Below are 27,995 nucleotides of genomic sequence, written 5' to 3'. Positions count from 1 at the left end.
ACCAATTAGGAGAATAAACATATTTTATTTAACAGTTGTTAGGTTGCCTTAAGACTTTAAATATGTAGGTGTATGGCAAGAGGCCCTCCATTTGTTCTCTCCTTGGCCCTGTGACCATCAGGGCTGGGCTTGCGTCAGCCTTAGTCACTGGGCCCTAAGCTCCAGATAGCATGCGTAGACCCCTGCCCCAGAGCACAGTGCCCTGGCGCATGAGGGCCCACAATAAATACTGACTGCAAGAAACCAAGGGGCAGTCCGAGTAGAAGGCTGGCATAGTATGAATGCTCAATAAATATTAGCTATTATTGTTTGTTGCGTCAGTGAGGGTGGGTGGAGCTAGGGGCTCAGATGAACTGAGGTGGCGTGTGCATGAGGAAGGAAGGGGGCAGCTGACACATGCCCAACTCTCTTTGCCCGAGGCTGTGACCTCTCCAACGGGCCTCTCCCAGCTCTGTACGACAAGTGGGTACCAGGTAGGCACCCAGCCAGGGTTCAGGCACGGGCTGGGGGCTTCTCTTTATGCTGTTTTTCTTCTACCAGAGCAGCTGTGACAAGTTCCCTGCTTCCTGAAGGGACCCCCCCACCTCTAGCCCATGCAGGGCACTCCAGCATATTTACTCTGCTCTGTCCAGATGCTGCCGTGGGGGTGGGGAGTCATCTCCTCCTCTAGAAGCTGGGTTCGCTGCCCGCAGGAGAATCTTTGCAGGGATTCAGATCACTCTTGGAACCTGAAGTCATTTGACTTCTGCAAGCCCCCAGTTCCCTGGAATCCTGTGTAGTCGATGCAGGGTAAAAGCAGGTGGTGGGCATGGATAAGCCTTGTAGAGAACAGGTGTGGCCCAGGGAGAGAGGAAAGCCTAGGAAAAGCCCTCCGGGGGCCTGCAACAGGGTGGCACAGGAGCACCAGGCTGAAGAAAGCAGCCCACAGCCTGGGCTGGCAGCCAGGGACAGCCCTCCTCTGGTAGCTGGGACAACGTCAGTAGCTGCTTCAGGATCAGAGCAGGACCTCCTGCATAGCACGGGTCTTACACGGTCTCCACCGAGGCCTGGCCAGGTGCAGGCCTGAGGAAGCCAGAATGCCTTCATCCAATCCCTCCTCCCGGCTGAGGCCCTAGAAAGCACTCATCCCCCCAGGCGCATTCTCGCATTCACACAATAGGCAGCGCTGTAATCAAGAAAGGGCCCTAAGGAACCCCTACTGGGGATACAACGCGGAGAAATCACATTTCATGAACTGGGGTCATGAAGGGGGAGTCACCGTATCCTCTGAATCGAGGGGTGCAGAAGTCACAGTGCAGCAGGGTGGGAGGTGGAGAGCCCCAGAGGAGGTCCAGCCTCATGGCCTCAGCCACCCAGGGTCGGCAGTCAGTGCGGCGGGAAGATGTCCGCGCACTGCTGTAGGATGAGCTCCACCACCTGGTTCTGGAACACCATGGTCATGGGCATGCTGGCCTCCTCTATCTCAGGCCGCAGCAGTGTGGGCCCGAACACTATGGCCACATTCTGTACAGACATACGGTTCTGCTCGCCGTGCTGGATCACCCTGCAGTGGGAACCGTGGGACCAAGAGCTCAGAGGTTGGGGAGTCTCTCAACAGGGGCTCCAGCCACGACCAGCCCCTTCCTTTCTGCCCCGGGGAGTCTGGCTTGCTCACCGGCACAGGTGCTGGATGAGCAGTCGGAGCGTGTCGTGGTTGGGGGTGTGGGCAGCGTGCGCACCAGGTCACGCACACAGCGGCTGCGCTGGGCCGGGTCCTGCAACTCTGGGTGAAGGAAGGGACCAGAGACGGTCTGCTGACTGTGACAAAAGTGGCCCAACCTCCCCACCCGTCCTCTCCCTAAGCTGCTCACTGATGGCCGCTATGAACTGGTGGAAGTGCGAGAAGGGGAAGAGGGGTTCTGGCAGCTCTCGGAAGAAGAGCTTCAGGGGCGCCCGTAATCACGTGGACGTCCTCCCAGCGCCCATCGTCCAGGTCCAGGCGCTCATCTGCGGCGAGGAGAGGGCGGGGGGATTGAGAGGCAGTCAGCACCCGCTTGTGCTTTCAGCCCCCAGGGTAAGGACTGGGGAAGAACCTCACCGTGATCCACCTTATAGCGCAGCTTCTGGATGGTGGCCAGGTTCCCACTGATGCGGTACAGCCCGTCGATGTCCAGCCCCTGAGGGAAAGGGAATGAAGGGCTGACCCTGGAAGGGCTTGGAACCCTAGCAATTTCTACTCAGGATCTCCGCATCTCCTTCTCCTTGACCCTGTGCTCCCCCAGGGGTCTCCACCCTTTGCTCCTAGAAGCCGGCCAAGGAGCTCTGCCCTGTCTGCATGCTTGCATACCCCCGGGCCTCGACGGTGCGGATGCATTGCTGCACGAAGCGCGGCACGGGGCTCCTCTCGCGCTCACACAGTTGAGCCAGCGCACATCCAAACACCTGGTCTGGGGGAGAGATGGGTCAGCACCCGCCCAGACCCGTGCCACCTGAACCCGGATCCCGGCGAGCTGCGGGTACCTTTGATGTAAGCCCTTGTCCCGCAAAGACTGCAGAGTGGGTCGTCTCTGTAGGAATTTGCGGAGCTTGTGCCGGACCCTGCTCACCCTCGCTCTCCTGGCCTCCGGGGCTCAGCGAGGGTGAGGCTGCCACAGAGCGAACTCAGTCAGTAGGTGGCAGTAGGATTGCACCGCCCCTAGACCCCAGCCAGGGCACCCCCGCCTCCCCGGGGACTCTTGGGTGGTCTCCCCACCTGGCCCCACTGCACACCTGCGTGAACATCCTCCTCCCGCCAGCTTCCGAGGCGCTCACTGGACCCGAAGTCAGCACTGCTGGGCTCGCCTTCCTCCCCATGGAGCAGCAGGCCTGCCGACTGGAACCAGACAGCCTCAGAGAAGCAAGGCCTGGGGCCAGCCGCGGCCTCTCCCCAGCAGCTCTGGCCTGGAGACATCCCAGGAGGAGCCTGCTTTCTCTTGGCAGGTTCCTGTCTAGGAATCAGCTTCCACTTTCCCTGGCTGCGGGGTCCTCCAGGAGCTGCGGGATCACTCGACCCTCCCCCTTTCTTTCTTATCCAGGCCATCTTCAGCAGCCTCCCAGCTCCTGACCTCCTCACATAGCACTCAACTCTCCACATCCAGCGCGTGAACTTGCAGTTCCCATTAGGTCAGACCATTGCTGATCGCACCAACATTACCTTCTGCATCTGGATTCCTGCTTCTCCTAATACAGTCCAAATCTGTACCCAGCGCTAACTCATATGGAATTCAGAATCAAATACTATCAGGCCGTTGCCACGTAAATAGCTGTTGACTCTGTTTGCATGCTAGGCCAGTCTGTCACTGAGCTGTGTATCCACGAGGCATGATTGACACCACCAGGGCTATGGCTCGACGGCAAAGCACTTGTCTAGCAGACACGAGGCGCTTGAATTCACTCTGTTGACCCTTCATCTCCTAGTTTTAGCTGTCACTCCTGCCTGAGGCCCGTTCCCACGGTCTTTATGTACTTTCCCACCCGCCACCCTTATAACAAGAAGCTTCTTCAGGTTGCGCCTGCCTCCTGCATCATCCTGCGAGACCAGCCCCAGAGCTGGAGTCACACGCTTCTGGAAAGCCCCTCTAATCAGCAGATAGGCTGCTCTCGCAGGGTATGGCACTATTCCATTGGTGTTATGGGTTCTCTGTATATAGCTGAGGGTCCTGCATAAAAGGCCCACGTCCCTCTCTGTCAGCCCCGGAGGCCCCAGGCTCTGCCTACCAGCTCCTCGATGCCTTCGGCAATGGCCTTGTGCCAGGTGCTGATGATGGCTTCTGAGTCATGCTGGATCAGATACTCGGAGCCATCTCGGCTTCGCAGCTGAAGGGACACAAGTCAGTCAGTTACCCCTGCTCCCTGAGTCTGTCTGGGGAGTGTGTATGTGTACTGAGAGGGAGGTGACCTGTCCCTCCCCAAGAGACTCAGAGCCTACGAGAGCAAAGGCCTCAAACCAGATCCAAGTCTTCCTCTTTGTTTAATGCTGTGGGTGACAGTGTTTGTGACAGGTGGACTAAGTGGGGTCCAGTACATTTGAGTCACTTTCCTCGTGGGCACACAGCCAGTAGCGACAGATCAGAGCTCTGCTGGCCGGGTTCATGGCTGCCCAACGCAGAACACAGCAGGCCTCCCCTGGGACACTGGCAAAGTGATAGAAAATTCCTGTGGGAGCCTGGCTGCTAGAACAGCAATGAGTAAAAAAAATACATAGAAGAGTAGAACTAGATCATGGCTGGCCCATGGATGACTCCTAACATGCAGAGTTGTTCCAGCTGCAATGTCTAGCTTTGGAAGGACATATCAATCCAGCCCTTCGGTCCAGAGAGAGGCAGACAGCAGAATCTGGCTCAAACAGTGGGAACAACTTCTAGAGTCAGAGAAAGCTGTCTTTTGGTTGTTCTTCTTTTAAAATTGTAACCAAGAGGCCGGAGAGATGGCTCAGTCAGATGTTAAGAGTGCTTGTTGCTCTTGCAGGGGACCTGGGTTCAGTTCCCAGCACCCACTGGTGGCTCACAAGCATCCATTTTCAAGGAGTCCAATGCTCTTTTCTGACTTCTGTGGGGTATTAGGCACACACACACACACACACACACACACACACACAGATACATAGAGGAAGAACACATAAACTAAATAAGTCTAGAATTGAATAAAGCTTGGAGAATCATCAAAAATGAAACATCCAAGCTCCCTGCAGAGTGTCTGGACTGTGCCTCTGACTTTCTTCATACTATGCTATCTGAAGCAGACCTAAGGTCCTGGCTCAGCTTCCATGGAGCTCTTTGAAAGGGCATACATTCCTCTAGGCCCCAGGTTCACAGGGCTACACATTAGAAAGTTCTTTAAGAACCAAGGGTTAGGAAACAGTTTAGATTCCCTGGAACCCAGAGAGGATCCCCCTCCCTAATAGTAAAGATCTATGTAACTGACTACTGTCCCTCTTCTCTTTTGCTGCCTGAAGAAATAGAGCTAAGTTTCTCTCGGTGACCACCAGAGCGCACCTCCTGTTCACCTTCTGCCCCTAGCTCCTCCCCATCCCGGAACATCCCTAACCTGTTTTCCCAGCTACTGGCTACTTTTTTTTTTTTTTTTTTTTGGTGGTGGTTTTTTACCAGTTCATTGCCTGTGGGGTGTGTGCGTGCATGGGTGTGTGCATGCAGGTGTGTGCAGAGTTCAACCTCGGGTGTTAGTCCTTAGGTGCTTGCTGTCTACTTTGTTTCTGTTTTGGACAGGGTCTTCTGCTGACTCAGAATCCAACATTTAGGCCAGATGGGCTGACCAGCAAGCCCAGAGAATCCATGTCTGTTTTCCCTGCCCTGGAATTGCAAGCATGTGCCACCATCAGACTTTTACGTGGGTTCTGGGGATCAAACTCGGGCTCTCGAGCCGGGGTGACAGGCACCTCACCGACTAAACCATCAGCCCCTCACTGCCTGTATTATTTTAGTGTTCTGCCTCACAGCCCTCAGGGACTGTCAAAACCCCGAACAGTGAAGGGCGTGGCACTATGAGGCCCTTGTGTGGCGGGCCACAAGAGTCTTCTTGCTCTACCTGCTGGGGGAACCTGACCAGCTTGTCACTGTTCTATTCTCTGGGGACCCAATAAAAGCTGGAATCTGGGCTCTGGCCAGTGAAAGCAGGTCCCTGGCTCAGCCCATCACAGTGAGTGGCTAGAGTCAGAGTCTCTGGTCTCAGGCTGGTGGCTGAGAGAAGAAGGCCACTCTGGGGACAGTGGTTTCATCTCCCAGAGACCTGCTTCTTACCCTCAGTGGCAAGGGGTATTAACTCTGTACCCAGAGTGGGGACTTTGGACAGCATGGTGGCAGAAACCCTGAACCCAAGATGGGGCAGCCTTGATTTTGGTCTTGAGAATTCTGGCCCTACTTTCTGCGGGTCCCCATCCCTGGGCCCTGTCTGTAGTGGGATTCACGGGCCCCTTTCTCATCCCACCACTCACCTCTAACACATTCTTCTTGCTGGATTTGTCTTTGGGGGCCCAAGAGAGAGAGGCCCCCTTCAGTTCGACCGTGTACTCAGGGGTGGAGAGCTTGGAAGGCTGCCTCTGTGGGGGAAGGGAGGAATGGAGGAAGCAACATTATAAGGGGCATCCACCCAGACTGGGCTCTGACATACCAGCGTCCTGGTGCATCCTTGTCCTAGAACCTGCTGAACAGCAGGAAGAAGAAAAGGAAGGAGCCCAACCCCATGTTGTGAGCAGGTATGCCAGGCTCCAGCCTCCCTTTCTCCAGACTGGAGCTGTCCACCCCCAAGGACTGTTCTTCAGGCCCCAAGTGACTGGAGCGGCTTGTACTGTAGTGAATCTGCCATCATTGCCCACCTTTGCCAATATACAGCTCCTTGGTACTTGGGTACCCATCTTTCAGACCAGCCTTTCCCAAACCAGACCAGAAAAAAAGATCAGAAAGTGTCCCTTGCTCAGGGACAGGTCTCACCAGGCCGCCTGCAGCTGAGGTCTTTGAGTCCTTGAAGAAGGTCAGGACACCTCCCTCCAGCACTGTCCAGGAGGCACTCCAGTGTTTCTTCCTGAGTATGGAGGGAAGTGGGGGTGGGTGGGGCTTAGATTTGCTCCTAATCTGGAGGACTCACCCGCCCACCACACCCCTCACAGGACATAGAATTTTAAGAACACAGCTTGGGGTCCTGGCCTGAAAGAGCTGGATTCCCACCCCTAATAGCTGGTAGCCAAGGAACCTTAGGTGCCTCAGTTTCCTGACAGGGCCCCGGATGAAGTTGCTACGAGGATTAGTAAGAGTGTGGCATGAGAGAGCTTAGCACTTGGTGAACTTGGTCCTCAAGGCCCACTCCACCATGGTTGGGGGCGGGACAGGCCCTCACCGAAGCCTCTTCCCCTTGTCCACTGTCTTGGTACGATGGAGCACTCCTGCCTTGTCCAGTGTCTTGGTCTAAGAGAACGGGGTGGGGGGGGTGGGGGGTGGGGGAGAGGGAATGGTTATGAGGGGGCAAGCAGTAAGGGACAAAGCTAGCATCTCCTCATCTGGAAGTTCCCCCACAGGCTAGGCCTGAGGCTCACTGAACCCTGCCACCCTCCCACTGCTGAGAGGGAGGGGGATGTCCCTACAGAAGCAGGCACAGGGAGATTTCTCCAGGGCTCCCTCTGCTCTGGGGCTTATAGAGAAGGGAAGAATTATTCCACCAATCCCTGACCCCAGACTCCATGGTCCTTTCCCACCTTCTCCTCTGGAGGGCTAGCCTGGGCTGGAGTGTCACTGTCCTGGCTGGATTTGCGAACACTTCGAGGGGCAGGGATCGGGACCTGGGGAGAGAGACACTGTGACCTATCATCCCCTCTACCCTCCCCGGCTCTCTCCCTTCTCCAGCTGTTTACCTGGGGCAGCTCCCACTGGACAGAGGAGTCCTCTGGGTTGTAGAAATATGGCTTCCCATGCTGGTCCTCCAACTTTACCCACTGTGGACACAGGGATGGTCAGGGCCCTCAGCCCAGAGTCCAGGGTGGTACCAGGGGCTGGAGCACCCGACTTAGTAATGAATGGCGTGGGGTCTGCACTTTAGTCTTGAGGGAGGTCCTAGGTGAGGAAGTCTGGGGAAGGGGTGACAGCGAGAGGGGTCCTTCAGCTAGGGACGTCCTACCTGCTCTTGAGTGAACTGGTTGGTGTAGAGCGTCTGCTTGTTTGGGGTAATGTGACAGGCCCAGCCAGGGGGTACAGCCACGGGAGAAGTGGGGCCAGGATCACTGAAGGAGCCCACAGGAGAATAGTCCTCCTCCGGGTAACTGGCCAGCAATTCCGGGTAGTCTGTTTCAGGAGTCGGGGGCTGCAGGGATCAGAAGATGGCGTCAGAGGTTCTCGTCTCCTGCCTCCTCCACTTAGTACCAGACTCACCTATCACCCTCTAGCCCTTGGGGCCAAGGAGCAAGAAGCGGAGTCAGAGGCCCTCAGGGATGGCTCTGTCCTTACTCTCTGGTCCTTGAGAAGCAAGAGGTGGGATCAGAGGTGGCCCCGTCCCCATTCTCTGGTTTCTGATTGAGGGATCAAAGATGCTCTGAAATGCCCCGCCCCCCCTCCAGGTCCCACCCCTTCCCTCTGATCCCTAAGAAGGAGGAGGTGGGATCAGATGCCCTTGGAGGGGCCCCGCCCCTCACCCTCTGTTGGCCCGGGCTTCGCGGGCTCAGGCTGGGTTGCATCTCCAGCTGCTCCTGGAGCTCCTCGTCCAGGTCCTCAGTCTCGTCCTCCCAGGCCGTCTCACCCGTCAAGGGATTGTAGAAGAACACCCTGCGACTCTCCTCATCCCAGTACTGGCCCCACTCTGTCGTCTCCAGGCTCTCCCCGCTGCCCACGGAGGCCCGGGAGGTGGCCGGGCTGGTGGCGCCTTCCGAGGCCTCAAAGGGTGACTCCCAGGTGGTCACGCCCGTGTCGGGGTTGTAGTAGTAGGGGCGCCCAGTGTCCGTGTCTGTGTGCGTCTCCCACACTGGGCTGAGCCGAGGAGGAGCCGCCGCAGAGCGCGGCGAAGTGGCCCGAGGTTGCCTTTCTACGTTTGCATACACTGGCTCCGGGGGCTCATCCACCTGCGGGGGCAGAAGGAGACGACTTTTGGGGCAACTCCAGAGTAGGCACACGGTGTGGCCTTGGACATTTGCGACCTGGGCGACCTTCAGCGAGCGCTGGTACCCCTCGGACTCAGTTGCCCTGGGCGGAAAATGTGTGCTTTGCCTATCCCCGAAATTATGGTAAAAGTAAGGAAACGCTTTGGAAAGTGCGGCCTGAAGCAGTGCGCGCCACAGACGGAGAGGTCAGTTTGTTAATCTTACAACAGTAACTCAGCTCTCGGGAGTCTGCACTCAGAGGAAGGGGACGCATCGGCAGCAACACACCAATGCCTGGGGCCTGTTTTTTCGTGCCTCATTTGGGGTCCTTTTGCAACCCACGGTCCCACTGAAGGCTCCCACCACCCTTGAAAGCTCCTGTGATGGAGTCTGTACTGCTCGGGGCAGGTTTAGGAGAGAGAGAGAGAGAGAGAGAGAGAGAGAGAGAGAGAGAGAGAGAGAGAGAGAGAGAGAGAGAGAGAGAGAGAGAGAGAACAGCCTGATTGGTTGGAGAATAAAGGGCCAAAGAAAGGAGAGGCCCCTTTCCCCCACAAAGGAGTGGGGCATCTGGGGTTTCATCTGGCTAGTCACAGAGGAGAAGCTGGTGTGAATCACACTTTCTGCCTCCCCGTGGGCAGAGGGGCAAAGTCTGAGGCCCGCAGAGGCCATCCATCACCTGCCTGGGCTTGGGTTCTATTTCCTGCCACTCCTTGCTTGCTCTTGGCCTTGAACTTCAAGCTCTAGTTACACGGCAGTCACAGGTCCCCACCCCACTGCTGGACCTTCTGGGGGCCCAGTGCATTCAGCTCCTCTGCAGCCTGTCTGTGTCCAGCTCCACCAGCTCACCCAACTGACAGTTTGTTCTTCAGGTCTCAGCTCCAGAGAGTGTCAGGTTTCCAATCTTCCCCTACATCTCCCCAGATCCCACCAACATGCAGCCCAGCAACGCCAACCCTAAGAGAGACAGGCAGCCTCACCATCAACCCCGAGGCAGCAGGAATGCACGGGGGTGGGGGGTGGGGTTGGGTTAATGTTTTCTAAGAATAGACAATGCTCCCAGCCAACAGTACACCTCAAAAAACTAATAAGGTGGGCTGGGGAGAGTGCTCACACGGCATGCTCACATAGAACCCTGGATTCGATTCCCAGCACTGCACACAAACCAGGCATGGTAGTACATGCCTGTAACTCTAGCACTCAGAAAGGCAGAACTTCACAAGTTCCAGGTTATCCTTGTCTACATGTGGAGTTTGAAGCCAGGTTGGGGTACATGAGACCCTGCCCCCAAAAGACCAAAGTCAAACAAAATGCTGACAAATGATCTATCTGGGCAGTGTGATTATAGGGGTTACGATTTTTGGAGGTGGTGGTGCTGCTGCTGGGTAACTGAACCCTGGGTCTCAATTACAGAAGGCAAATAAGTACTCATCCATTGAGCTCCGGCTCTGAGCTCTTTTTCCTTTAAAATTTTTGGAGATTCCACTTTTTGTAACAGTTTTTTTTTTTTTTTAAAGAAAACACAAAGTGGGCTGACAAGATGGCTCAGTGGGTAAAGATGACTGCTACCAAGAGTGATGACCTGAGTTTGATCCCTGGGACCCACATGGTGAAGGGTGAGAACTAACTAGCACAGGGTGTTTTCTGTCCCCCACATGTGTGCTGTGACACACTCACACAAGACACAATCATCACAAACGTTGGCTGAGACACCCGTGTAAGGGGAAGCATGTCGTACTCAACGTGGCTTCTCCCTGTGTTTTAGGAAGGAACATAAAAAGCACTCATTGGGGCTGGAGAGCTGGCTCAGTGGGTTAGGGACGTTTGCTGCTCTTGCAGAGGCCCTGAGCTCAGTTCCCAGCACCCACATGGCGGCTCACAACTCTCTAACTCCAGTTCCAGGGGTCCTGATGCCCTCTTCTGACCTCTTTGGGTACCAGGCACACACGCGATGCATGTACATACGTGAGTGTTTGTATTCACACGCATAAAAATAAGTAACTATTACTGCCCCCCCCCGCCCCCCCATCCCCGGTCACTCATCTCACAGATTCCTCTGCTCTGTTGTGCGGCAGGAACGGAGCCACCAGGCGCTGGGGATGCAGCAGAGAACAAATGGAGGAGACCAGTCCCTGCTTGGCAGAACCTGCCTCAAGTGCACACGGGGCAGGTGCGGGGTGTGGTAAGTGCAGCTTGTCAATGACAGGGGTCGCTGCTGAGAAAGACGGCAAGGGCGCGCGGGAGGGGGGGGGGGAGCGGGAGGGCTCAGCAGTTAGAGGCACTTGCCGCCAGGCCTGACAACCTGAGTTGGAACGCCAAGACCCATAGGGTGGAGGGAGGGAGAGAACTGAGTCTGCCCAATTGTCCTCTGACTTCCACATGTGCGCCGTGGCACACATGATTGTGTGTGCAAGAAACAAATAAATAAAATAGACTAAAAAGACACGTAAAGGCACGGTGAGACTCGGGAGGCTAGGCCCAGGACGCAGGTGCAGGGCTGAGCCCAACTGTTCTTCTCCTTTCCCCCTCCAGGCTCGTGCGGTGGAGACAGGACCTTCTGCACACTTCTCCTTTTCCCTGACCCCAGACCTCATGTGGATTCCTGTATTTCAGCTGCACCAGGCTATCCCGCCGTACCAGAAGAAGCACCTATCCGCTTCCTCGATGACCACTTCCTTAGGCTGTCCCCTTGGCCCGACTGCCCTTCTCTCCTGTCCTCCCCACACTGACTTTGCTTCTTAGGGAGCCTCAAGTCACAGCCTCTTAGGGCGGAGATCTAAGCTGCTCACCGCTTTGTTAGGGTCCAGTGGCATTCTGCCTTGGAGGCTGGGTAGCTGCCCACCTACCTTCCTTTCTTCCTTTTTTTTTTTTTTCTCTCATTCCTTGTGGATGTGGGGTGTGTGTGTGTGTGTGTGTGTGTGTGTGTGTGTGTGTGTGTGTGTGTGTGTGTGAATGTGGGTGCACATGTGTGTGCACGTGTGTGGTCTCAGGTTGACAGTGGCTGTCTTCCTTGATCACTCTCCACCTTATATATTGGGGTGGGGGTCTCTCACTTGAAGCCGGAGCGCACTGATTTGAGCTAGCCAGCTTGCTTTAGCGATCCCCTGTCTCTGCCTCCCCAGCACTGGGATTACAGGCAGACTACCATGTCCACCTGGCTTCTACATGGGTGCCAGGGATTCAAACTCTGGGCCTCATGCTTACACAAGTGCTCTACCCACTGAGCCGTCTCCCCTTTCCCAAGGCATGCATCTCTTCTTGTGAGTGTGACATTGGATGATGTGAGGACGCCACTGCCCCCATCAGGTGAGACAATGCCCTGAAGCATACATATAACAGACCTGTTCAAACGCTGCTCTGATATGCAAGTCGATCCTGTGGCGAATGTCAGAAACTCACAAACTCATACCTACTGAGCAGAATGTGAGAAAGGATTTGCTGGGGAGGAAGGTTTGAGCCACAGAGCCCAGGAGATTCACTGGGACAGGACAGACACCATAATGAGAGGGAGCAGAGAGGGCAGAGAGGTCTCCTGCCCCACACCTAGATGCACTGGGGCGGAGGCCTTGCCTATTCCAGGACTGGGATGGGGCGCAGGGTGGTGGTGGTTGGAAGGGTCCATGGGGGGTAGGGGGATGTTGTGATGCTGCTGGGCTCTCTGGAGCAGGGATGATGCTTGACAGGTTACTGGAGCTAAGGGAGCTCCCATAGGGACACACTAGCAGGTATGGGGGGCACTGAGGAGAGAGAGGTTAGGTCTCTAGAGTGACAGGGCTATCGCAAGAAGAGACGACGCAGAACCATGTGGTGGGGGCAGGAAGCGTTGGGAAGCCGTGCTGCCCCAGAGACACCAAACGCATGAGGTGGAAGAGAGGGACCCTCATAGAGGCAAGCAGCCAGAGCCCGCTCCTCTTTGAAGCTACAGCCATGGAACTGTAGCTCTCCCTGGCCCCTCAAACTCTGGACCTCTCCGTGGACTCCCCCTACCCCTGCCCCGCCTCCGGGGATGAGCTGAAGGGGCTTTCCTCGGCTGGTAGGGTCCAGCTGGGCTCTCGTTGCTCCAGGGTCTGTGGAGGCCCTTCACTGTGCTTTTTTTTGAGGGGGGGAGGGGATAGTGTGGCCCCCCCACTCTGGAGACCCACATGCAGCCATAGCCTAAAAATAGCACCAAGGGCTCCTAAGCTGTACCGTATAGACTCGGGGCTGAGTGGGGAAGAGGAAGAGGCCTCCCCACCTCAGGTCAGAGGACGGAGCCAAGAGAGACCTTTCCTCTCACCACAGATACCCCTTCACTTCCTTATGGTAAATCACTCCTCGCCTTCAATCCCCCCTCTCGTCCACAGTGGCGGAAGCCCTGGTTCTCTTGTCCCAAGCTGGGGATCTCCGATCCCTCTCTGCACCCTTCCTTGGACAGGAAAGGCCTCTAAGAAGAAAAGTGCCTAGACCACCCGACGCATACTGTTCTGAGCTCTGCAGTCAGCTACTAACAGAGTGGGGTGCAGGCCCGCTGCAGCTCCGAACCCAGAAGGCCCCCGGCCACCCCGTCAGAGGCCGAGCCTGCCCCCGGAGTCCTTCTAGCCTTACCTGTGCCCTCAGGGCCCGGCTCTGCCTCCTGGCCAGTTTTGCAATCATGTCCACCATCCCGGCCCCTCTGAGTTGCTGGGATGGAGCCTGGGAAGATTTTTAGGGGGTGGAGCCCAGGACCACAACTCTGGGCTGACACAGGGTAACTGGGAAACAAGAAGTTGCCTTGAGATGGCGGGAGGCTGAGGCTGTGACTGGTTTCCTGTCAGGGCTGCGGAAGTGCCTGAGACAGAGTTGCCTGATGGGTGGGGGGTGGCGCAGGTTGGGGTGTTTTCATGTTTCATGTTGTCGCCCTGTCCTCAGTGCTCTGGTGAGCCCCAGATGCAGCTCAGAGCAGCCTGTGCCGAGATGCTCACACATAAGTCACAGGTGAGATGGAAGATGAGGTTCGGGCAGGGGCAGGTGAAGGAAAGGCTGAGAGAGGGCCTCAGCCCGGGCTAGCCTGGGGTACTTAGTAGCTTCTGTGGCAGACACAAGACAGTGAGTGGCTGTGAACTCCCCCGAGGCCCAGGAGAATGCGAAGAGAAAGGGGAAGGTGTGGAGGATTCAGACGAGGAAGGGGTTTGGACACATGTGGTGTGGGGAAGCTGGTGTCTAGACTCTGCCAGCCATGAGAACAGAAGGGGCAGTGACCACACCACCGTCTTCCCACTGACCACCTGGCGCTGCCTCCTCCAGACTTGGTCACCAAGCCGCACCTGTCTTGTTCCGCCTGGCTGGCCGCACGCACCCATCCCCACAGGTGTCTCTACATCTGTGTGTGAACCTGTCCACCCTCCACAGAGGACCGAGAGAATGGAGGACTCCAGGCAGCTGCTCCTCCTCCTGAGTTCTCCTCCCTCCAACCCAGCCACACAGTGACCCAGCATACCCCAGGTGAGCAGCTGTGGCTGCTCCACCAAGTCCCTGGCGACCACCTTGTCTGTCCTGCCCCTCCCCAAGGTGCCCTTCCTTCATGAGCCCTGTTGTCCCGTGAGTCCCCAGCTTGTTTCCGGTTTAGGCTCTGACGCCTGGCCTGGTGTCGCACGTTGTCACAGAATGGAGATGTGACATAGAATTGAACACTTGGTGAGAGCATGGAAGACTCAGGCTCGGTGGTCCTCCGCCCTTTGGGCACCCTGCCATCGCTCCATCGGAAGCCCCCAGGACACCTGGTCCACTGTACTGGGAAGCCAGTGCCGCTCTGGATGCACAGGCTGGCTCTCGGGCTAAAGCGGCTTCCCTTCCCCCAGCGTGCGGAAGCCGTGACCACAGCTGGAGCCGCAAAGCGCACGCCACACCACGCCGGCGAGAGTTACACTGCAGGAGGGCCAGAGCCAGCGGCACAGACTGGCTGCCTATCGCTCCGTCCGCTTCTCCCAGCTGGGCCTCACCTTCAAAACCCTCCTCGGAAGGGCGGGCTGCTGGCAGACAGTGCGAGAGGGAAACCTTCCTTCCCTCTGGGTGGAGAGGTAAAACAAATGTCCCCAAACAGGGCATGCAATGGCCCGGGCCTGTCACTCCAGCACTCAGGAGACTGAAATTTACAGCAGGGCTGTAAATTCGGAGGCAGCCTGGGATTTGTCCAGTGTAGCCTCTTGACTATTTAGTGAGAATCTGTGTCCGAAGAGAAACAAAGGAGAAGGGGGGGGGGGAAGGAGGGCGAAAGAGAGAGAGGGGACTCAGTCGGACTGGCAGGGACTGGCCTCCGTCCACTCACTGAGCCCGCCGCTCTTTGCCACCCAAACTGGGTGGAGGGACAGCAGGAAGGAACTGCGCTTCTTGGCTCACGGTTGTCACACAGTGGGTCCCTCCTCACTACGCCTCCTGTGGGCCAGAGACTTGAGTTTCCCTCTGTATCCACCCAGGCCCGGCCGAGAGCTACATGCTCACTGGACAGGGGCAATGGGGGGGCACATCAGGTGGTTTCCCTGCAGAGTCCGAGACCAAGCATTTCACTGCTACCCGGAGTGATTGCGCAGCCCAGGCCAGGGGCCCGGCCTCAACCGAATCCTAAACACAATGGGCTTCATTAGGGCTGAATTATCTTGATACACACAGACTGACCAGACATCCAGAGGTGTGGGGGCTGGACTTTGTGGAGCCCAGTTTCTTTAGCTATAGTATGGGGCCTGTCTTCCTCCCCGCCCCCAGGGCTGCTTTCTGTGAAGGCCCAGCTGGCAGCTGAGTTCCCACACCCACAGGGCCCTGGTGAGAAAGCAGGGCGTGCTTCTCTTTTCCTGGTTCTGGGTTTCGGATTGGGCACCCTGAGCACCGGACTCTGCCCCAGCCTCTGTATGACCTCATGGAGCTGCCTGCTGGGCCTGCTCCTCCTGGGTGTGCAAGATCTGGGTGAGGCTTCTCCCTGGAATATAACTAGAAGTAATGCTGGCAGAGATCCTGCGGAGTCCATCAAGGAACTCCTGGGCTGGCCAGTACGGCTGTGGCTTTGAGCCAAGCTGCAGAGGTAGGAAAGTGTGACCAGGGGCGGCTTTACCCACCCACTCCTCAGACTTCTCCCTCGCTTCAACGCAGGGCACAGAGCCTCCTGTTCCAGCAGGCTTCTCTAACCCGGATCCTTACCGCCTCAGCAGCTGTGGAGGCTTCACCTCCAACCTCCATCCACCCTTGTTTTTGATTACCCTGGTTCTGCTGGAGTTTTATGAACTTAGCGCTTTCTCTCCCCGCCGCCCCCCCCCCCCCCCCGTGTGTGTGTGTGTGTGTGTGTGTGTGTGTGTGTGTGTGTGTGTGTGTGACAGAGAGAGAGAGAGAGAGAGAGAGAGAGAGAGAGAGAGAGTCTCATACACCACCCTTTCATGATGGTTTAAATTCTTGTCTTATAATCTTGGCACTGAAGAGGCTGAGGCAAAATTTGATGCAAAATAAAGAAAAAGAAAAGTTCACAAAGTTTTTTTTTTTTTTTTTTTTTTTTTTTTTGGTGTTGTTGTTTTTCGAGACAGGGTTCCTCTGTGTAGTTTTGGTGCCTGTCCTGGAGCTCCCTCTGTAGCCCAGGCTGGCCTCGAACTGACAGAGATCTGCCTGGCTCTGCCTCCCAAGTGCTGGGATTGAAGGCGTGTGCCAGCACCGCCCGGCTAGTTCACTAAGTTTTAATGCACACACACAGTTGTACATATGGATGTCTTGATTAACAACCAACAATGATAATAATCTGATGAGATTTTTTTTTATGAAGCTGAGATTAATTTCTTGTTCTTTTCTTTCATTTTTCTTTTCCTTTTTTCTTCTTTTTTAAACTGAAACATCCTTATTTATTCCCTGAGTAACACTGGCACCTTTGGTAGGTGACAGCACAGTGCATTAGTCACAGCTCCTGGTGATGCTAGGGTAAACAAATCTAAGACATTGGCACTGTATAACCCTATGGCACATGCACCTAGGTAGACCGTGCTCAGTACCTGACAAAGGAATGCGTTTACTGGCCTAAGCTTTCTATCGTAAGTGCAGTTTCCCCTTCTACTTAGGACAGGAATTTTACTGTGGAATGGCCAGGAGCCCCATACATTTGGTTACTATGTCTCTTGATCACATCAGAAAGTCATGCCGAGTGACAGACTTGTTTGCCATCTAGGTTTGGTCAAATACACCCTATGACACCCACAAGACAATGAAATCACCTAACAATGCATTTCTCAGAATGTGTCCTCATGGTGCATGACACATGACTGTATGTGCATACATAAAATCTTAGCACATTTGTAATAGTTTAACTAAGTCTATAATAAAGCATCAAATTTAAAAGCCATAAAATAAATGAAAGTACATTTGATATTTTATTTTATTTTTACGGCACCTGGGATTGAACCCAAGACTTCCTAGAGGCTAAGCAGGGGCTCTGCTGCTCAGCCACATTCTAGATTTTTCTGTTTTTTTTTTTTTTTTTTTTTTTTATTTAGAGATGAGTCTTGATAAGTTGTCCAAGTTACCCTCCAATTTTCAATCTTCCTGCCTCAGTCTCCCAAAGTACTGAGACTGTGAGTTCCAATCTGCTGGACTTACATAAATGTGATTTTTTTTAAAAAAATCTTTTTTTCTTTTTAAATTGAGAAGCCGAGGCAGGGTCTTTTGTTTTGTTTTGGGACAGGGTCTTACTATGTAGCCTTAGCTCTGTAAACCAGGCTGGCCTTGACTCACAGAGATCTGCCTGCCTCTGCCTCCCAAGTGCTGGGATCAAAGGCATGTGCCACACCTGCCCAAGTCTTACTAGGGTTCAAATGATCCTCCTGCCTCAGTCTCCAGAATGTAGCAGATACAAGCATGTGATACTGTGGCTGGTTTAAAAAAAAAATCTATAACATGGGATTTAATCTCCAGTACTGAAAACAAAATTAAAGTTGAAAATTTATGTAACTAAAGGTAACAAATGGTGCCTGGAGAGATGGCTCAGCAGTGAAGAGCTGTGTCATTCTTCCAAGGATCCAGGTTCGGTTCCCAGCACCCACACTGAGCAATTCACACCTGCCTGTAACTCCAGTTTCAGGGCCTCTGATGCCCTCTTCTGGCCTCTGCTGGCATCTGCATACACATGGTGCACATAAACACATAGGCACACACACATACACATACATTTTTAAATCTAGGGGGAAAAAGTAACAAATGCTAGTGAGATATGGGGAAAGCAGAATTTGCCTGCAGCATGTAAGATGTGAGATGTAAACAGTACAGTCAGTATGCAAATCAGTGTGTGTTTCCCCAAAAGCTATAAATAGAACTACATATGCTGCAGCCATCTCACCATGGACATATATTCAAAGAAATTCAAGTCAGTATGTTAAGAAGACATCTGCACTACCATGGTCATTGTAGCTCTGTTCACAAGAGCCAACATACAGAAGCAACCTAGTTGTCCATCAATGGATGAATAAAGAAGACTAAACACAATGGAATACTACACAGCCACAATAGAGTGAAATTCTACACAAGTGCATGAATGTAACTGGAGGACACTATGTTAAGTGAAATAAACCAGGCATGGGACAACTAATATAGTATGTGTTCCCACTTCAAGGTGGAACCTGAAGAGTTGGCTTTGAAGGAATAGAACACAAAAGAGTGGTTGCCAGAGCTTGGGAAGGGTGTGTGTGAGGGGTGACAGAGAAGGAAAGGTTAGTGGGTCTAGAGGCTCAGTTAGATGGAGGAATAGAATAACTTTCTGCACTCTAGAGCACCAAAGAGCACCTATGCTTGACATTGAGTAGTTATACATTTAAAAATAGCTAGTAGAGAGGGTTTTGAATGTTCCCATCACAAAGAAATAATGAAGGTCTGTGATGATCAATATGATTACACTAATCACAGTTTTTAAACATGTATGGAAATCTCACTGTGTGTGTGCTACAAATGTATATGATTGCTATGTCAATTAAAAAAAATAAAATTATAGGGGCTGGAGAGATGGCTCAGCTGTTAAGAGCACTGGCTGCTCTTCCAGAGGACCTGGGTTCAATTTCCAGCACCTACAAGGTGGCTCACAACTGTCTGTGACTCCAGTGCCAGGGGATCTAATGCCCTCACACAGACAAGTATGCACATAAAATAAAATAAATATTATTTTAAAGTTGGTGGTAGTGGCACATGCCTTCAATACCAGCACTAGGGAAGCAGAGGCAGGGGTTTATCAGGTTTGAGGCCAGCCCGACCTACATAGTAAGTTCCAGGACAACCAGAGCTACACAGAGAAACTGTGTTTTTGGGGAAATTATTTTTTAAAAAATCCTGCATACATATTTCCATTAAAAAATTCAAGACTAGCCGGGCGGTGGTGGCGCACGCCTTTAATCCCAGCACTCGGGAGGCAGAGGCAGGCGGATCTCTGTGAGTTCGAGGCCAGCCTGGTCTACAAAGCGAGTTCCAGGAAAGGCGCAAAGCTACACAAAGAAACCCTGTCTCGAAAAACCAAAAAAAAAAAAAAAAATTCAAGACTATTAATGGAGGGAAGGGCTGGTCAATGCAATTACAACTTAAAAAAATAAGAACTCTTAAGGAGAGTTAGATCAAGTAAGGAGTTGTTAAAATGACTTGAAAATATATCATTGTACTCACCGAATGAAAAGATACTCACCACCAGATTCAAATTTGTGGGCTCAAGTTCAAGAATCAATAGATTCTCTCCAGTGTCACAGCACAAGTACAAAGGGGTAGGAGTAGAGAGGGAAAGGATAAACCAGTGGACCCACTCAGGAGTGCTAGTTCTCAAGTGAGAGGAAACAAGGGGAAAGAAATACACACACTAAGAGTGTCCTGTGCTGGTGGGGTCCAGTCTGCTGCCCAGCTGGTTCAGTAAGCGTCAAGACAGGATGTAGAGCTCTTATTTGCTTAGGGATACAAGGATGGAGGCAGAAGCCATTGATGAAATGGAAAATACGACAGAAAAAAAGGGAAGCCCATTACAACCCCCTCAGAGGGCAAAGACACAGGCGAACCGGGAAGTGCACCACAGGGCAATAGAATTCAGACTCAGCAGAACCCAGCAGAGGGAATCAGCTGCTAAACAAAAGCTGAGCAGAATGAATGTTCCTGCTAACAGACAAGCAATTGGCCTGGGTTTCTTTTTCTTTTTGAGATGAGTTCTTGGTAAGTTGTCCCGGCCGCTTTCACCTTACGATTCTCCCGCTTCAGCTTCCCAAATGCTGGCACGACAGGTGTATGCCACCCCCCAGTTCATACTAAATTTCAGAAGTGGAAATTTTACAAAGCCAGGGCAAATGAATACTTTCCTAATAAAATGTCCAATAGCCAAAATTAACTAGGGAACTAGCAAAGAAACAAAAACTGGAATAGACTGATTACTGATAATGATGGGGAATGCTGCCATAGGAAAGTGCCCTGATCTGGAAGGTTCCATGGGAAGAAATTACAGAATCCTTTAGGACTGTCTGTGACATCACTTTCTTCCTTTAGGAAGCATTCTGAGATGTTTCCTGCCAATCCCATCACTGGAGAGAGGCAGCTTCCAAAGTGCCTTCCGTGGCACCTCGGGGACACGTTTGCCACACGTCTCCCAACGGTACATTTGTTGGCCTATCTTGCCTCCTGGACAGCAAGCTACCTGCAGCCAGGGCTTGCCTTTCATTACCCTCCTGATGTGCAGCACAGTACCCGCCATTTCTGACTGACTGAGAGCCACAGGAGCTGCCTTCCTCCATCAGCTACTGAACTGCCTTTCGGCAAACTCCCAACAGGGAAGCTAGGAGAAGCAGATGCAGGAAGAGGACCCCGGAGCTGGCAGAAATAGACTGCAATTTCCCCGTTACCCTAACATTTAAAAGGAGGTCAAATAATTTTACAGGGGAGAGCATAGTAATTCACACATTCAAACAGGCTGGGGAATGTTCCTGCCTCGGGATGAGGAAGAGGGAGGCTGGGGTCCAGGATTAGATAGAGACCTATATGTCTCACAGGAGACACCTCCAGCCAGGAATAAAAGATGCAGGATCGGGGCCCCCAAGAGCCTGCAGACAAGCTAAGTGGAAGGGCGGGAGATCTGGGAATCCCCTCAACACACAGTCCTTCCTCAATTTAGAAACAGAGCTTCCCCAATTTAACCAAGCATTCTTATGCTCCAGAGCCACAGGCCTAGCTCTTCCAGCTCCCCCAGACACCAACCAATGGCCATTGTCCCCTTGCTCACCAGCCTAGACCCTCTTCTGGCATGGAGCCCGGCGCACATTCCCAACTACCAGCTACTATGACCACGGGTCTTCCTGTACCTCAAGACCTGGCACTGATCACCTGTCTAGCTGACATTCGGCATTGAGGACTGTCCCCTCCCATTCCTGAACAGAGAGCAGGGGGAAAAAAGTCCAGGGTTCAGATGGGAGGGGCAGGAATGGGCTGCTCCTGGGATCCAGTTTGAAGGCTAGGGGCTGCAGGGAACCAGAGACCAAGCGTGAGCAAGAATCCAGCCCCCTAGGATGTAGAGGACACAGGCTAGCCACCCAGCTCGCAGGGGTGAGGGCAGTAAGGAGGAGCATTCTGAGTAAGGTAAGTAGGTAAGGTAAGTAAGGCTGGGAAGGGGGAAAGGAGGACTTGGTCTCCCTGCTCTCCCCACAAGCCAGGGCCTAGGTCCTGGGACTCCTGGGTCAGCACGGAGGAAAAGACCAGGGCAGGTATAAAGAAAGCAGCTGAGGCACCCAGGGCAGTCTTCCAAGCTAGGGATCCTGAGAGCTGTTGGGAGACTGGGGTTGGGGATGGGTGGGGGGGACGGGACCGAACTGGGACTTCTCACTGGATCTCCTTAATTTGGCCTCCACTCCCCGCTTTTACTGATCATAAGCTTTTCAGAGCACATGGTTGGCTGGGTCTGTCCCTGAGACATTTGTCCCAGGAAGTGTACAGGACGGGGAAGGATCAGGTGGGGAATCCAGGAGGGAGGTGAGTGAGAAAACTGTCGGGTCCCTTTCTCCCTCAGGACTCCCAATACCCAGGAGGAATCACTCACAGTTCCTGAGGGTTGAGGTGGGGGGGATGAGGGCCCAGGGGCCTCCTTTCCGTTCAGGCTGGGTCCGAGCTCAGGAGCAGGGCCTCCGGGGCTGTTTGCATAAGTTCCCAGCAAGGTCTGTAACCTGTCCTGCCAGTGGCCAATGCCCAGGCGACAGGGGCGGGCCCTAGTCCATCTGCACCCTGGGCCTTCCCACCTCCAAGGCTAGGGCAGGCATTTTGACCACACCCCGAAATCAACTAGCTAGGGAGGCCAGAGGCCACGGGGGGGGGGGGGGGGGGGGGGGGCAGTACTGGGGATTGAACATAGCGTCTTAAACACTCTAGGCACAAACTGTACACCCCAGCTCTCATTTTACCCTTTATTTTGAGAGAGTTCGACTAAGTGCACCAGACTGGCTTTGTGTTCACTCTGTAGGCCAAGGACCCTTGAAAATGGGATCCTACTTTCTCAGCCCCCTGAGTAGCTGGGATTACAGACATGGCCCCAGAGGCCACTTTGTCCCTCGGCTTCCTGTGTGGCACTAACTCTGTCAGGAGCGCTGGCTGTGGCCTCCTGGCTAATCCCCCCTGCTGTAACCCGGATGTCAGCAGTGACAATTGGGAGGACTGCAGGGCTGTGGAATTATGCTCAGAACAAAGTGGATTTGCTTGTCTCCTGTTCCCACTGTTCTGGCCCAGAGGAACAAGGCTAGCCACCTCTGAGGGCCACCTCCCTGAGACTAAACTTGGTGGCTAGGGTGGGGTTTGGAGTCGGGAGACCTGGGTCTGATTTGAACACACTTCCTCTACGATCCTGCTTGTTTTGGGGGCCAGAGGGTGTCCCATGCTGCCTTCTGAGTTGCTAGGCACTGAGCTGTGTGTGCAGGCCTCTGAGTGAGAAGGACACAGGACTGTCAGCCCCTGGGGGCTGTGTCTTACTGCACCTTGGGTCCACGTTGTCCAGCTCTGTGATCAGCACACACCAAGTGTAGCATGTAGTACTTGGGTGAGCTGTGAACAGAAAACCCTGAATGTGGTACAAGCTCCCGTCTTCTCTGGGTATACCTGCCCCGGCTCCTGCCCAGTGGCCCGCCCTAAGGACGGAGCTGATAGACGACAGGCCCATCAGATGCCCTTTCACCTGCGACACCTGACACCTCGCGGTCCACACCTTTGCTCCTGTTTCCAGTCACTCCCTCCTTCCAGGGATCCTAACTAACCATGCCCCCTCCTGCCTCATCCCCCATCCCTCTTCTCAGCCTCATCCACGGACTCAGACTTCGGGATGCCTTGAGGATCTCACCCTCTCACTCTGACCACAGCGTATCTCCCTCTTCTCTACCAAACTGTTGCCGGCTGCCTACCCTCTCCACCCGCACCCTTCAGCCCCCGCCTTCTGGTGGCCATGTCGGATGATGTCCTATGGCCTCCGTCTAACTTGAACTTCTGCACATTCACCTTAACTTCTAGGCTTCTTCTGCTTTTCCTCTTTTTTTCCCCCTTTCATCAACTATATTCAGGTGCACCCCATGTTTTTCTCTACCCCATGCCTCCTCCAAGGCCTCTGTAAAACAGTGCCGCTGTCTGCCCACCAGTGTGAGTGGGAAGCTGGGACTGAGCTGCCCAGCCGCTCTTCCCTGGCCCCAGACGCCACTATCACCATGTATTATAGCCCCGAGCACAGGAGTTCTTCTCAAACCCGTGCCCTTCCAAGAGCTGCAGGATAAAGTCCAAATTCCCACAAAGCCCTGCCTGATGGTGGATACCACAGCCAGCATAAACTGTGGGTTAGGGCAGAACTCCAAAACCTCCATGCAGGTCTGTCCACACCTCTCCTCAGCCCTTGCTCCACAACACCCTTAGCCCAGCTCCATACAGCCTGAACAACGTGGGACAGGAGTACCTATTGTCTACCATCCGTGTCACATCCCAGACAGGTCACCTCCCAGGGCTGTTTGTGTGCTAGCGTCATCCCTAGGTTTGAAGGCTCCCTGGGGGCACTTGGGAGGCATCTAATCAATTCATGCTTAATGAACAAGCTAGAGTAAGCAAACTGACGTGGGGGATCATGGCTGCGGGCTCTGAGGAGGTATGAGTGAGGATGGAGAGTATGAATGAGTTGGAGTATGAGTAGGGTATGTGTGTGTGTGTGTGTGTGTGTGTGTGTGTGTGTGTGTGTGTGTATCTATGTCCTCTGGAAAACTGCCAGGCTCACCTTTCAGGAAATTCTTTCCCATGCTGTTTGGGACAAGGAAGGGCAGAGGTGGGGTTTCCTTCCCAAGGGAGAACAAACTCGCCACCCCTGCAGTTTGCTGGGGACAGGGTGTCAGGGAGAGCCACAGCAGAGAATGTGCCACTGCTATACTTAGTGCACAGAAGCAAAAAGGGCCAGGGATGCTGAGTACTCTGTTGAAGCCACAGAGTTAAGGAGAGCCAGCAGCCGCCTCTCTGACCAGCATCCGGGTCTCTGGCAGACTTCCTGGTTCCTTCTGTGTCAGTATCTAACCACCTTCAACTGTGTCCCCAAACTACTACTCACAACCAGGAACCTGCTGGGAGCTAGAGGAAGGATGGGGAAAGGTCAGGGATCCTGGTAGTTGGGGAAATTTCTCAGGAGATTCTGGCATCTGGGAGATTCTCTTTCTCCTTGGTCCCAGAGAGCCTGGATAGCCACCCTCGGACAAACTTGCATAGTGCTGGTTCATGGGTGAAGAGGGATGAGGAATCCCACGGCCAGAATTCAGCACACCTGGCCATTTCCTACAGCCAGGAACTCATGGGGGCAGTAGACATATTCCCAACACTAGTAGGACCCATAATCTGGAACGTTCCGGGAGTTCTCTAGAGGAAGGGAGCCTGCTAAAGGGCGCCAGAGAACCAACCACAGGCGCCTGGGTTGGCGGATAAGCAGGACGACCATTGATCAGCTGCAGACACTTAAGCCGGTCGAGTGTTGTTCTCCGCAGTGGCCACAAGGAGGAGGGATGATCCGCGGAAACCTGAGCGCAGAGGCTCTGAGCTGCAGCCAGCGCCGAGCCAGCAGGACCCTAGCGGCTCTCCCTGCACCGGCTCCTGCCAAGCGCTTCCACGTCTCACTGCGTTTAAGGTTCACAACAACTTTATTCCTTGGGTATTGTTTACATACGAGGACACCGAGCCCGTCCGCAGCTGGCAAGTGACCCAGCAGAGTCAAATTCGGGTTTCAGTAGCCTCAGAACCTGAACTCTGCCTCAAGGACAAGCCGCAAGGCCACATAGTTGGCCTATGGGGTCGCACCTCCTGGGTGAGGACACCTGGGACTCAGTGCCCGAGAGAGGAAGTGAGTTGTGGATAATGCCACAGCGAATGGCAGATGTCAACCCATTGGGGGCATCCCTTCTTCCTCCCACAGGCCATCCCTCCCTAAAGGGTTCTAAAGTTTAAGATTACAGGGCCGAGCAAGAAAATTCTGAGGCTCTAAGTGTTTAAAAACGCGCTCTGTTTCCGCTGTTTGAGATCAACACGGTCGGATTCCGAAAGAGAGGAGACCTCACTGCAACTGAACTTGAAAAAAAGCCCATTAAGAGTTTTTGTTTTGTTTTAAAGGAACCGAAATATTGGAAGCGGCCCCCAAGGGAAGCAGATGCTCGACTTTCACATCCACCAACTAAAATCTCATCTGACCCGAAAGAAGAGTGAGAGTTCACAGCTCCAAACCACTCCTTACAGAGCAGGTGGCAGTTTAGGAACGTCATTCGGTGCATGGACCTGTCACAGGTTAGTTAATGTCCCAGCAGGGGTTGGGGCAGCACCCTATAACCAAGTTCATTTGCATTTTTGCATGAAAACATGAATATTCATGTGAGAGAAAGGGGCACACAATGACCTCAGTTAAGGAATCATTTGGGCTCTGCGCGACTGTGACCTCCCTCCCGTCCCCTCGCTCGCGGCGACCTACCTGCTTGGGTCTCTCCTCCCGCGGAGGGCAGCGCACGTCCGGGATGGCCTCGTAGACGTTCTCCGAGTCGCTGCGCACCAGGGGCCGCGGGCAAACCCAGGAGCCCGCCACGCTGGAGGCCTTGAAGTGGCCCGCGCTGCCCAGGAGGCCGGCAGGGGGCGCGGTGCCGCGGCGCGCCAAGTCGTCCAGGGACTGCGCCGGTCGCACCGGCGCTGCGGGCCGCACGTACAGGCAGGCGGGCCCTCCCGGCGCCAGGCTGCTGCGCTGGCCTCCGGCGCGCTGTCGCGCAGGGCCACACAGGGAGCTGGCGCGGCCCCGGGGCTCGGTGGAGGAGCCATCGGCACCCACCGGGGTGCTCACGAAGCGGTAGTCGTAGGCCAGAGGTTCCGGGACTGCGGGGCGCGGCTGCGGCACGGAAGACTGCGGGGCCGGAGCAGGGTCGCCGAGTGCGGGCAGCTCGCGCACGTACTGCGCGGGGAGGTAGAAGGGGCGACCCCCAGGCTCGCGCCGCACGTGCCACCAGTGCTCGGTGCTGCGGCGCAGCAGTCGGTAACGCTCGTTGGGCTGGATGGCGATACGGCGCCCGTCTTTGCCGGTGTACTCGAAGGGGTGCTCCACCAGCACGTACACATCCCCTTCGACGTCCGTCGCCATCGCGTTTTCCTGCGGGCAACGAAGAAGAGGAGCCGCCGAAGTCAGGACCGCGCAGCCTGGAAGAGCACCGCGCCTGGGGCTCAAAGCCAAGGGTTCGAGTCCCTCTCCTGCCCTTGCCCAGTGCATTCGGGCTTCAGTTTTTCCATCTCTGAAGTGGGGACTTGGATAAAGTCATCTCTTAGGCTCCCATTCTTAAGTCTCCATTCTGTGCCGTTGATTGTGAGATATGTGTCTCGCTGCGATCCCGCGGTGAGGAAATTGAGGATGATTAGGAACTCAACTTTACTCTCCGGGAAACCTTGGCTCAAGGACCTGCGGGGACTGCAAGGTAGATAGCACATTTGCCTGATGGTTGGCTGAGCCTCGCTTTCCGGGTCGGCGAATTGGGAATTAAGGCCCCGGTCCCGTCGCTCCTCCGCCCCCGTCCCGCCCCACCCTGACGCCTCCAGCCTTCAGGGAATCCGTGGAAAGCCCTTAAGTGCCCCCTCCCTTTAGGAGTATGCACTCCGGGCAGGCGAGGTTAGCTTTGGGGCGCAGGCTCTGGAGCAGCCCCCAAGTTGTTCCTCCTTAGGGGTGTCCCTGCCTTTCTTAGTCCAGGGACTTTGACGTAGGGGCTTGGACAGCTAAGGCTGGAGAACCGGTTCTCTGGGTTTCTCTTTCCTTTCGCAGTGGCTTCGCCGCACACGTGAACTAGGAGTCCGGCCCGCCCAGCCCGGCCAGCCCCGCCCCCTGCGCTCCAGCCCCGCCCCCTGCACTCCAGCTCCCAAGGCGGCCTCTAGCAGAAGAGGCTTCCTGTGTGCGCACCTGCGTAGGGATCCCCTACACTGCCTGCCCGCCCGGGAGAGTAGCTCCTAGAGGGTGCATTGCGATAGTGTCACCAGGGTCCCCTAAAGTTTTTTTGGAGTGATCATTATAATCCTCCCCCCTCCCCCCCTCCCCCCCGCCATGCCTGTTCAGTCTGGCGCCTGGTGTAGGGGGGAGAGGGACGATCCCAACTGTGTGCCTTCAACAAAGTGAGGCCGATGGCCTACTCCGGAAGTACTGGTCACTCTAAAACCCTACACTGACCACTCCGTTTTTCGCCCTACAAGGTGGCCTGGGGACCAGCAGTGGGGAGTTTGCCTTCCTGTTTTCAAAAATTCCTTGATGGGGGAAGGGGTGTAAACTGAGTCACTGAGTACCCTGAGCTTGGGAGGCGGTATCACCGCAGATTACAGCTGGACGAGCAAATCCTGGGATTGTGGACACTCGGGTACGCCCCCTTCCCCAGGACCCCAACTACGCACTCACGTTAGCTGGGAGGGTCTCAGGCTGCCCATGGGCTGGCTGGGCGGGGCCGGCGGAGGGTTGGAGGTGAGGTCTCTACCATCTCTGAGGGCGGGACTTCCAAGGACTGAGACTGAAGGAACCGCGCAGAACAGCTGACACAGAGAGGAGAGGCGGAGACCCACACTCAGTAGGGCTGTCCCCAATCCACAATACAGCTTGTCTAGGAAGGTGAGGAGGAGCCATAATGCCTGTGCCAGGGGCCCTTGGGAGATGTGAGAGACTGGGTTTTCAAAGGGGAAAAAAAGGCATGAGGGAGGACTGCGTGGAAGGGGTGCTGTCCGGTAGTTAGCGGGCGGAGTTTAAGGGTCAGTTGGTCCTGCTTCTCCCTCTCCATCCCGGAGGGGTTTGCTGCCCCCAAGGCCCTGCATCTCGCGGGTGCGATGCTCTGGGAATGCCCAGCGGGGAGATGGTTGTCTCGTCCCGGCATGCACATTCTGAGCGAGGCCATTTGCACTCTGAATCCCGAACTGCGAGCCCTTTGCA

General features: G+C 54.6%; 1 protein-coding gene across 1 annotated transcript; it reads right to left on the bottom strand.

Annotated features, from left to right (window-relative positions):
• Window positions 1–5: 5 nt before the first annotated feature.
• Arhgap27 (Rho GTPase activating protein 27) lies at window positions 6–27,588 on the bottom strand. The gene is given in 21 exon segments (XM_052755635.1): window positions 6–1,543; window positions 1,655–1,701; window positions 1,704–1,762; window positions 1,851–1,926; window positions 1,928–1,986; window positions 2,078–2,157; window positions 2,330–2,426; window positions 2,500–2,509; window positions 2,511–2,585; window positions 2,587–2,624; window positions 2,749–2,851; window positions 3,736–3,834; window positions 5,969–6,073; window positions 6,465–6,555; window positions 6,868–6,935; window positions 7,223–7,306; window positions 7,379–7,459; window positions 7,642–7,824; window positions 8,153–8,575; window positions 25,530–26,504; window positions 27,474–27,588. Coding segments are annotated over 20 exon segments (2,736 nt in total). The 5' UTR covers window positions 26,310–26,504; window positions 27,474–27,588; the 3' UTR covers window positions 6–1,365.
• Between the last annotated feature and the right edge of the window lie 407 nt (window positions 27,589–27,995).

This window comes from Peromyscus californicus, unplaced genomic scaffold (genome assembly GCF_007827085.1).
Source record: "Peromyscus californicus insignis strain IS unplaced genomic scaffold, ASM782708v3 Scaffold_3__1_contigs__length_106647218, whole genome shotgun sequence".
Lineage (NCBI taxonomy): Eukaryota > Metazoa > Chordata > Mammalia > Rodentia > Cricetidae > Peromyscus > Peromyscus californicus.
Note: the sequence above shows the minus strand (reverse complement) of the source record. Positions and strands in the feature narration are given on the sequence as shown.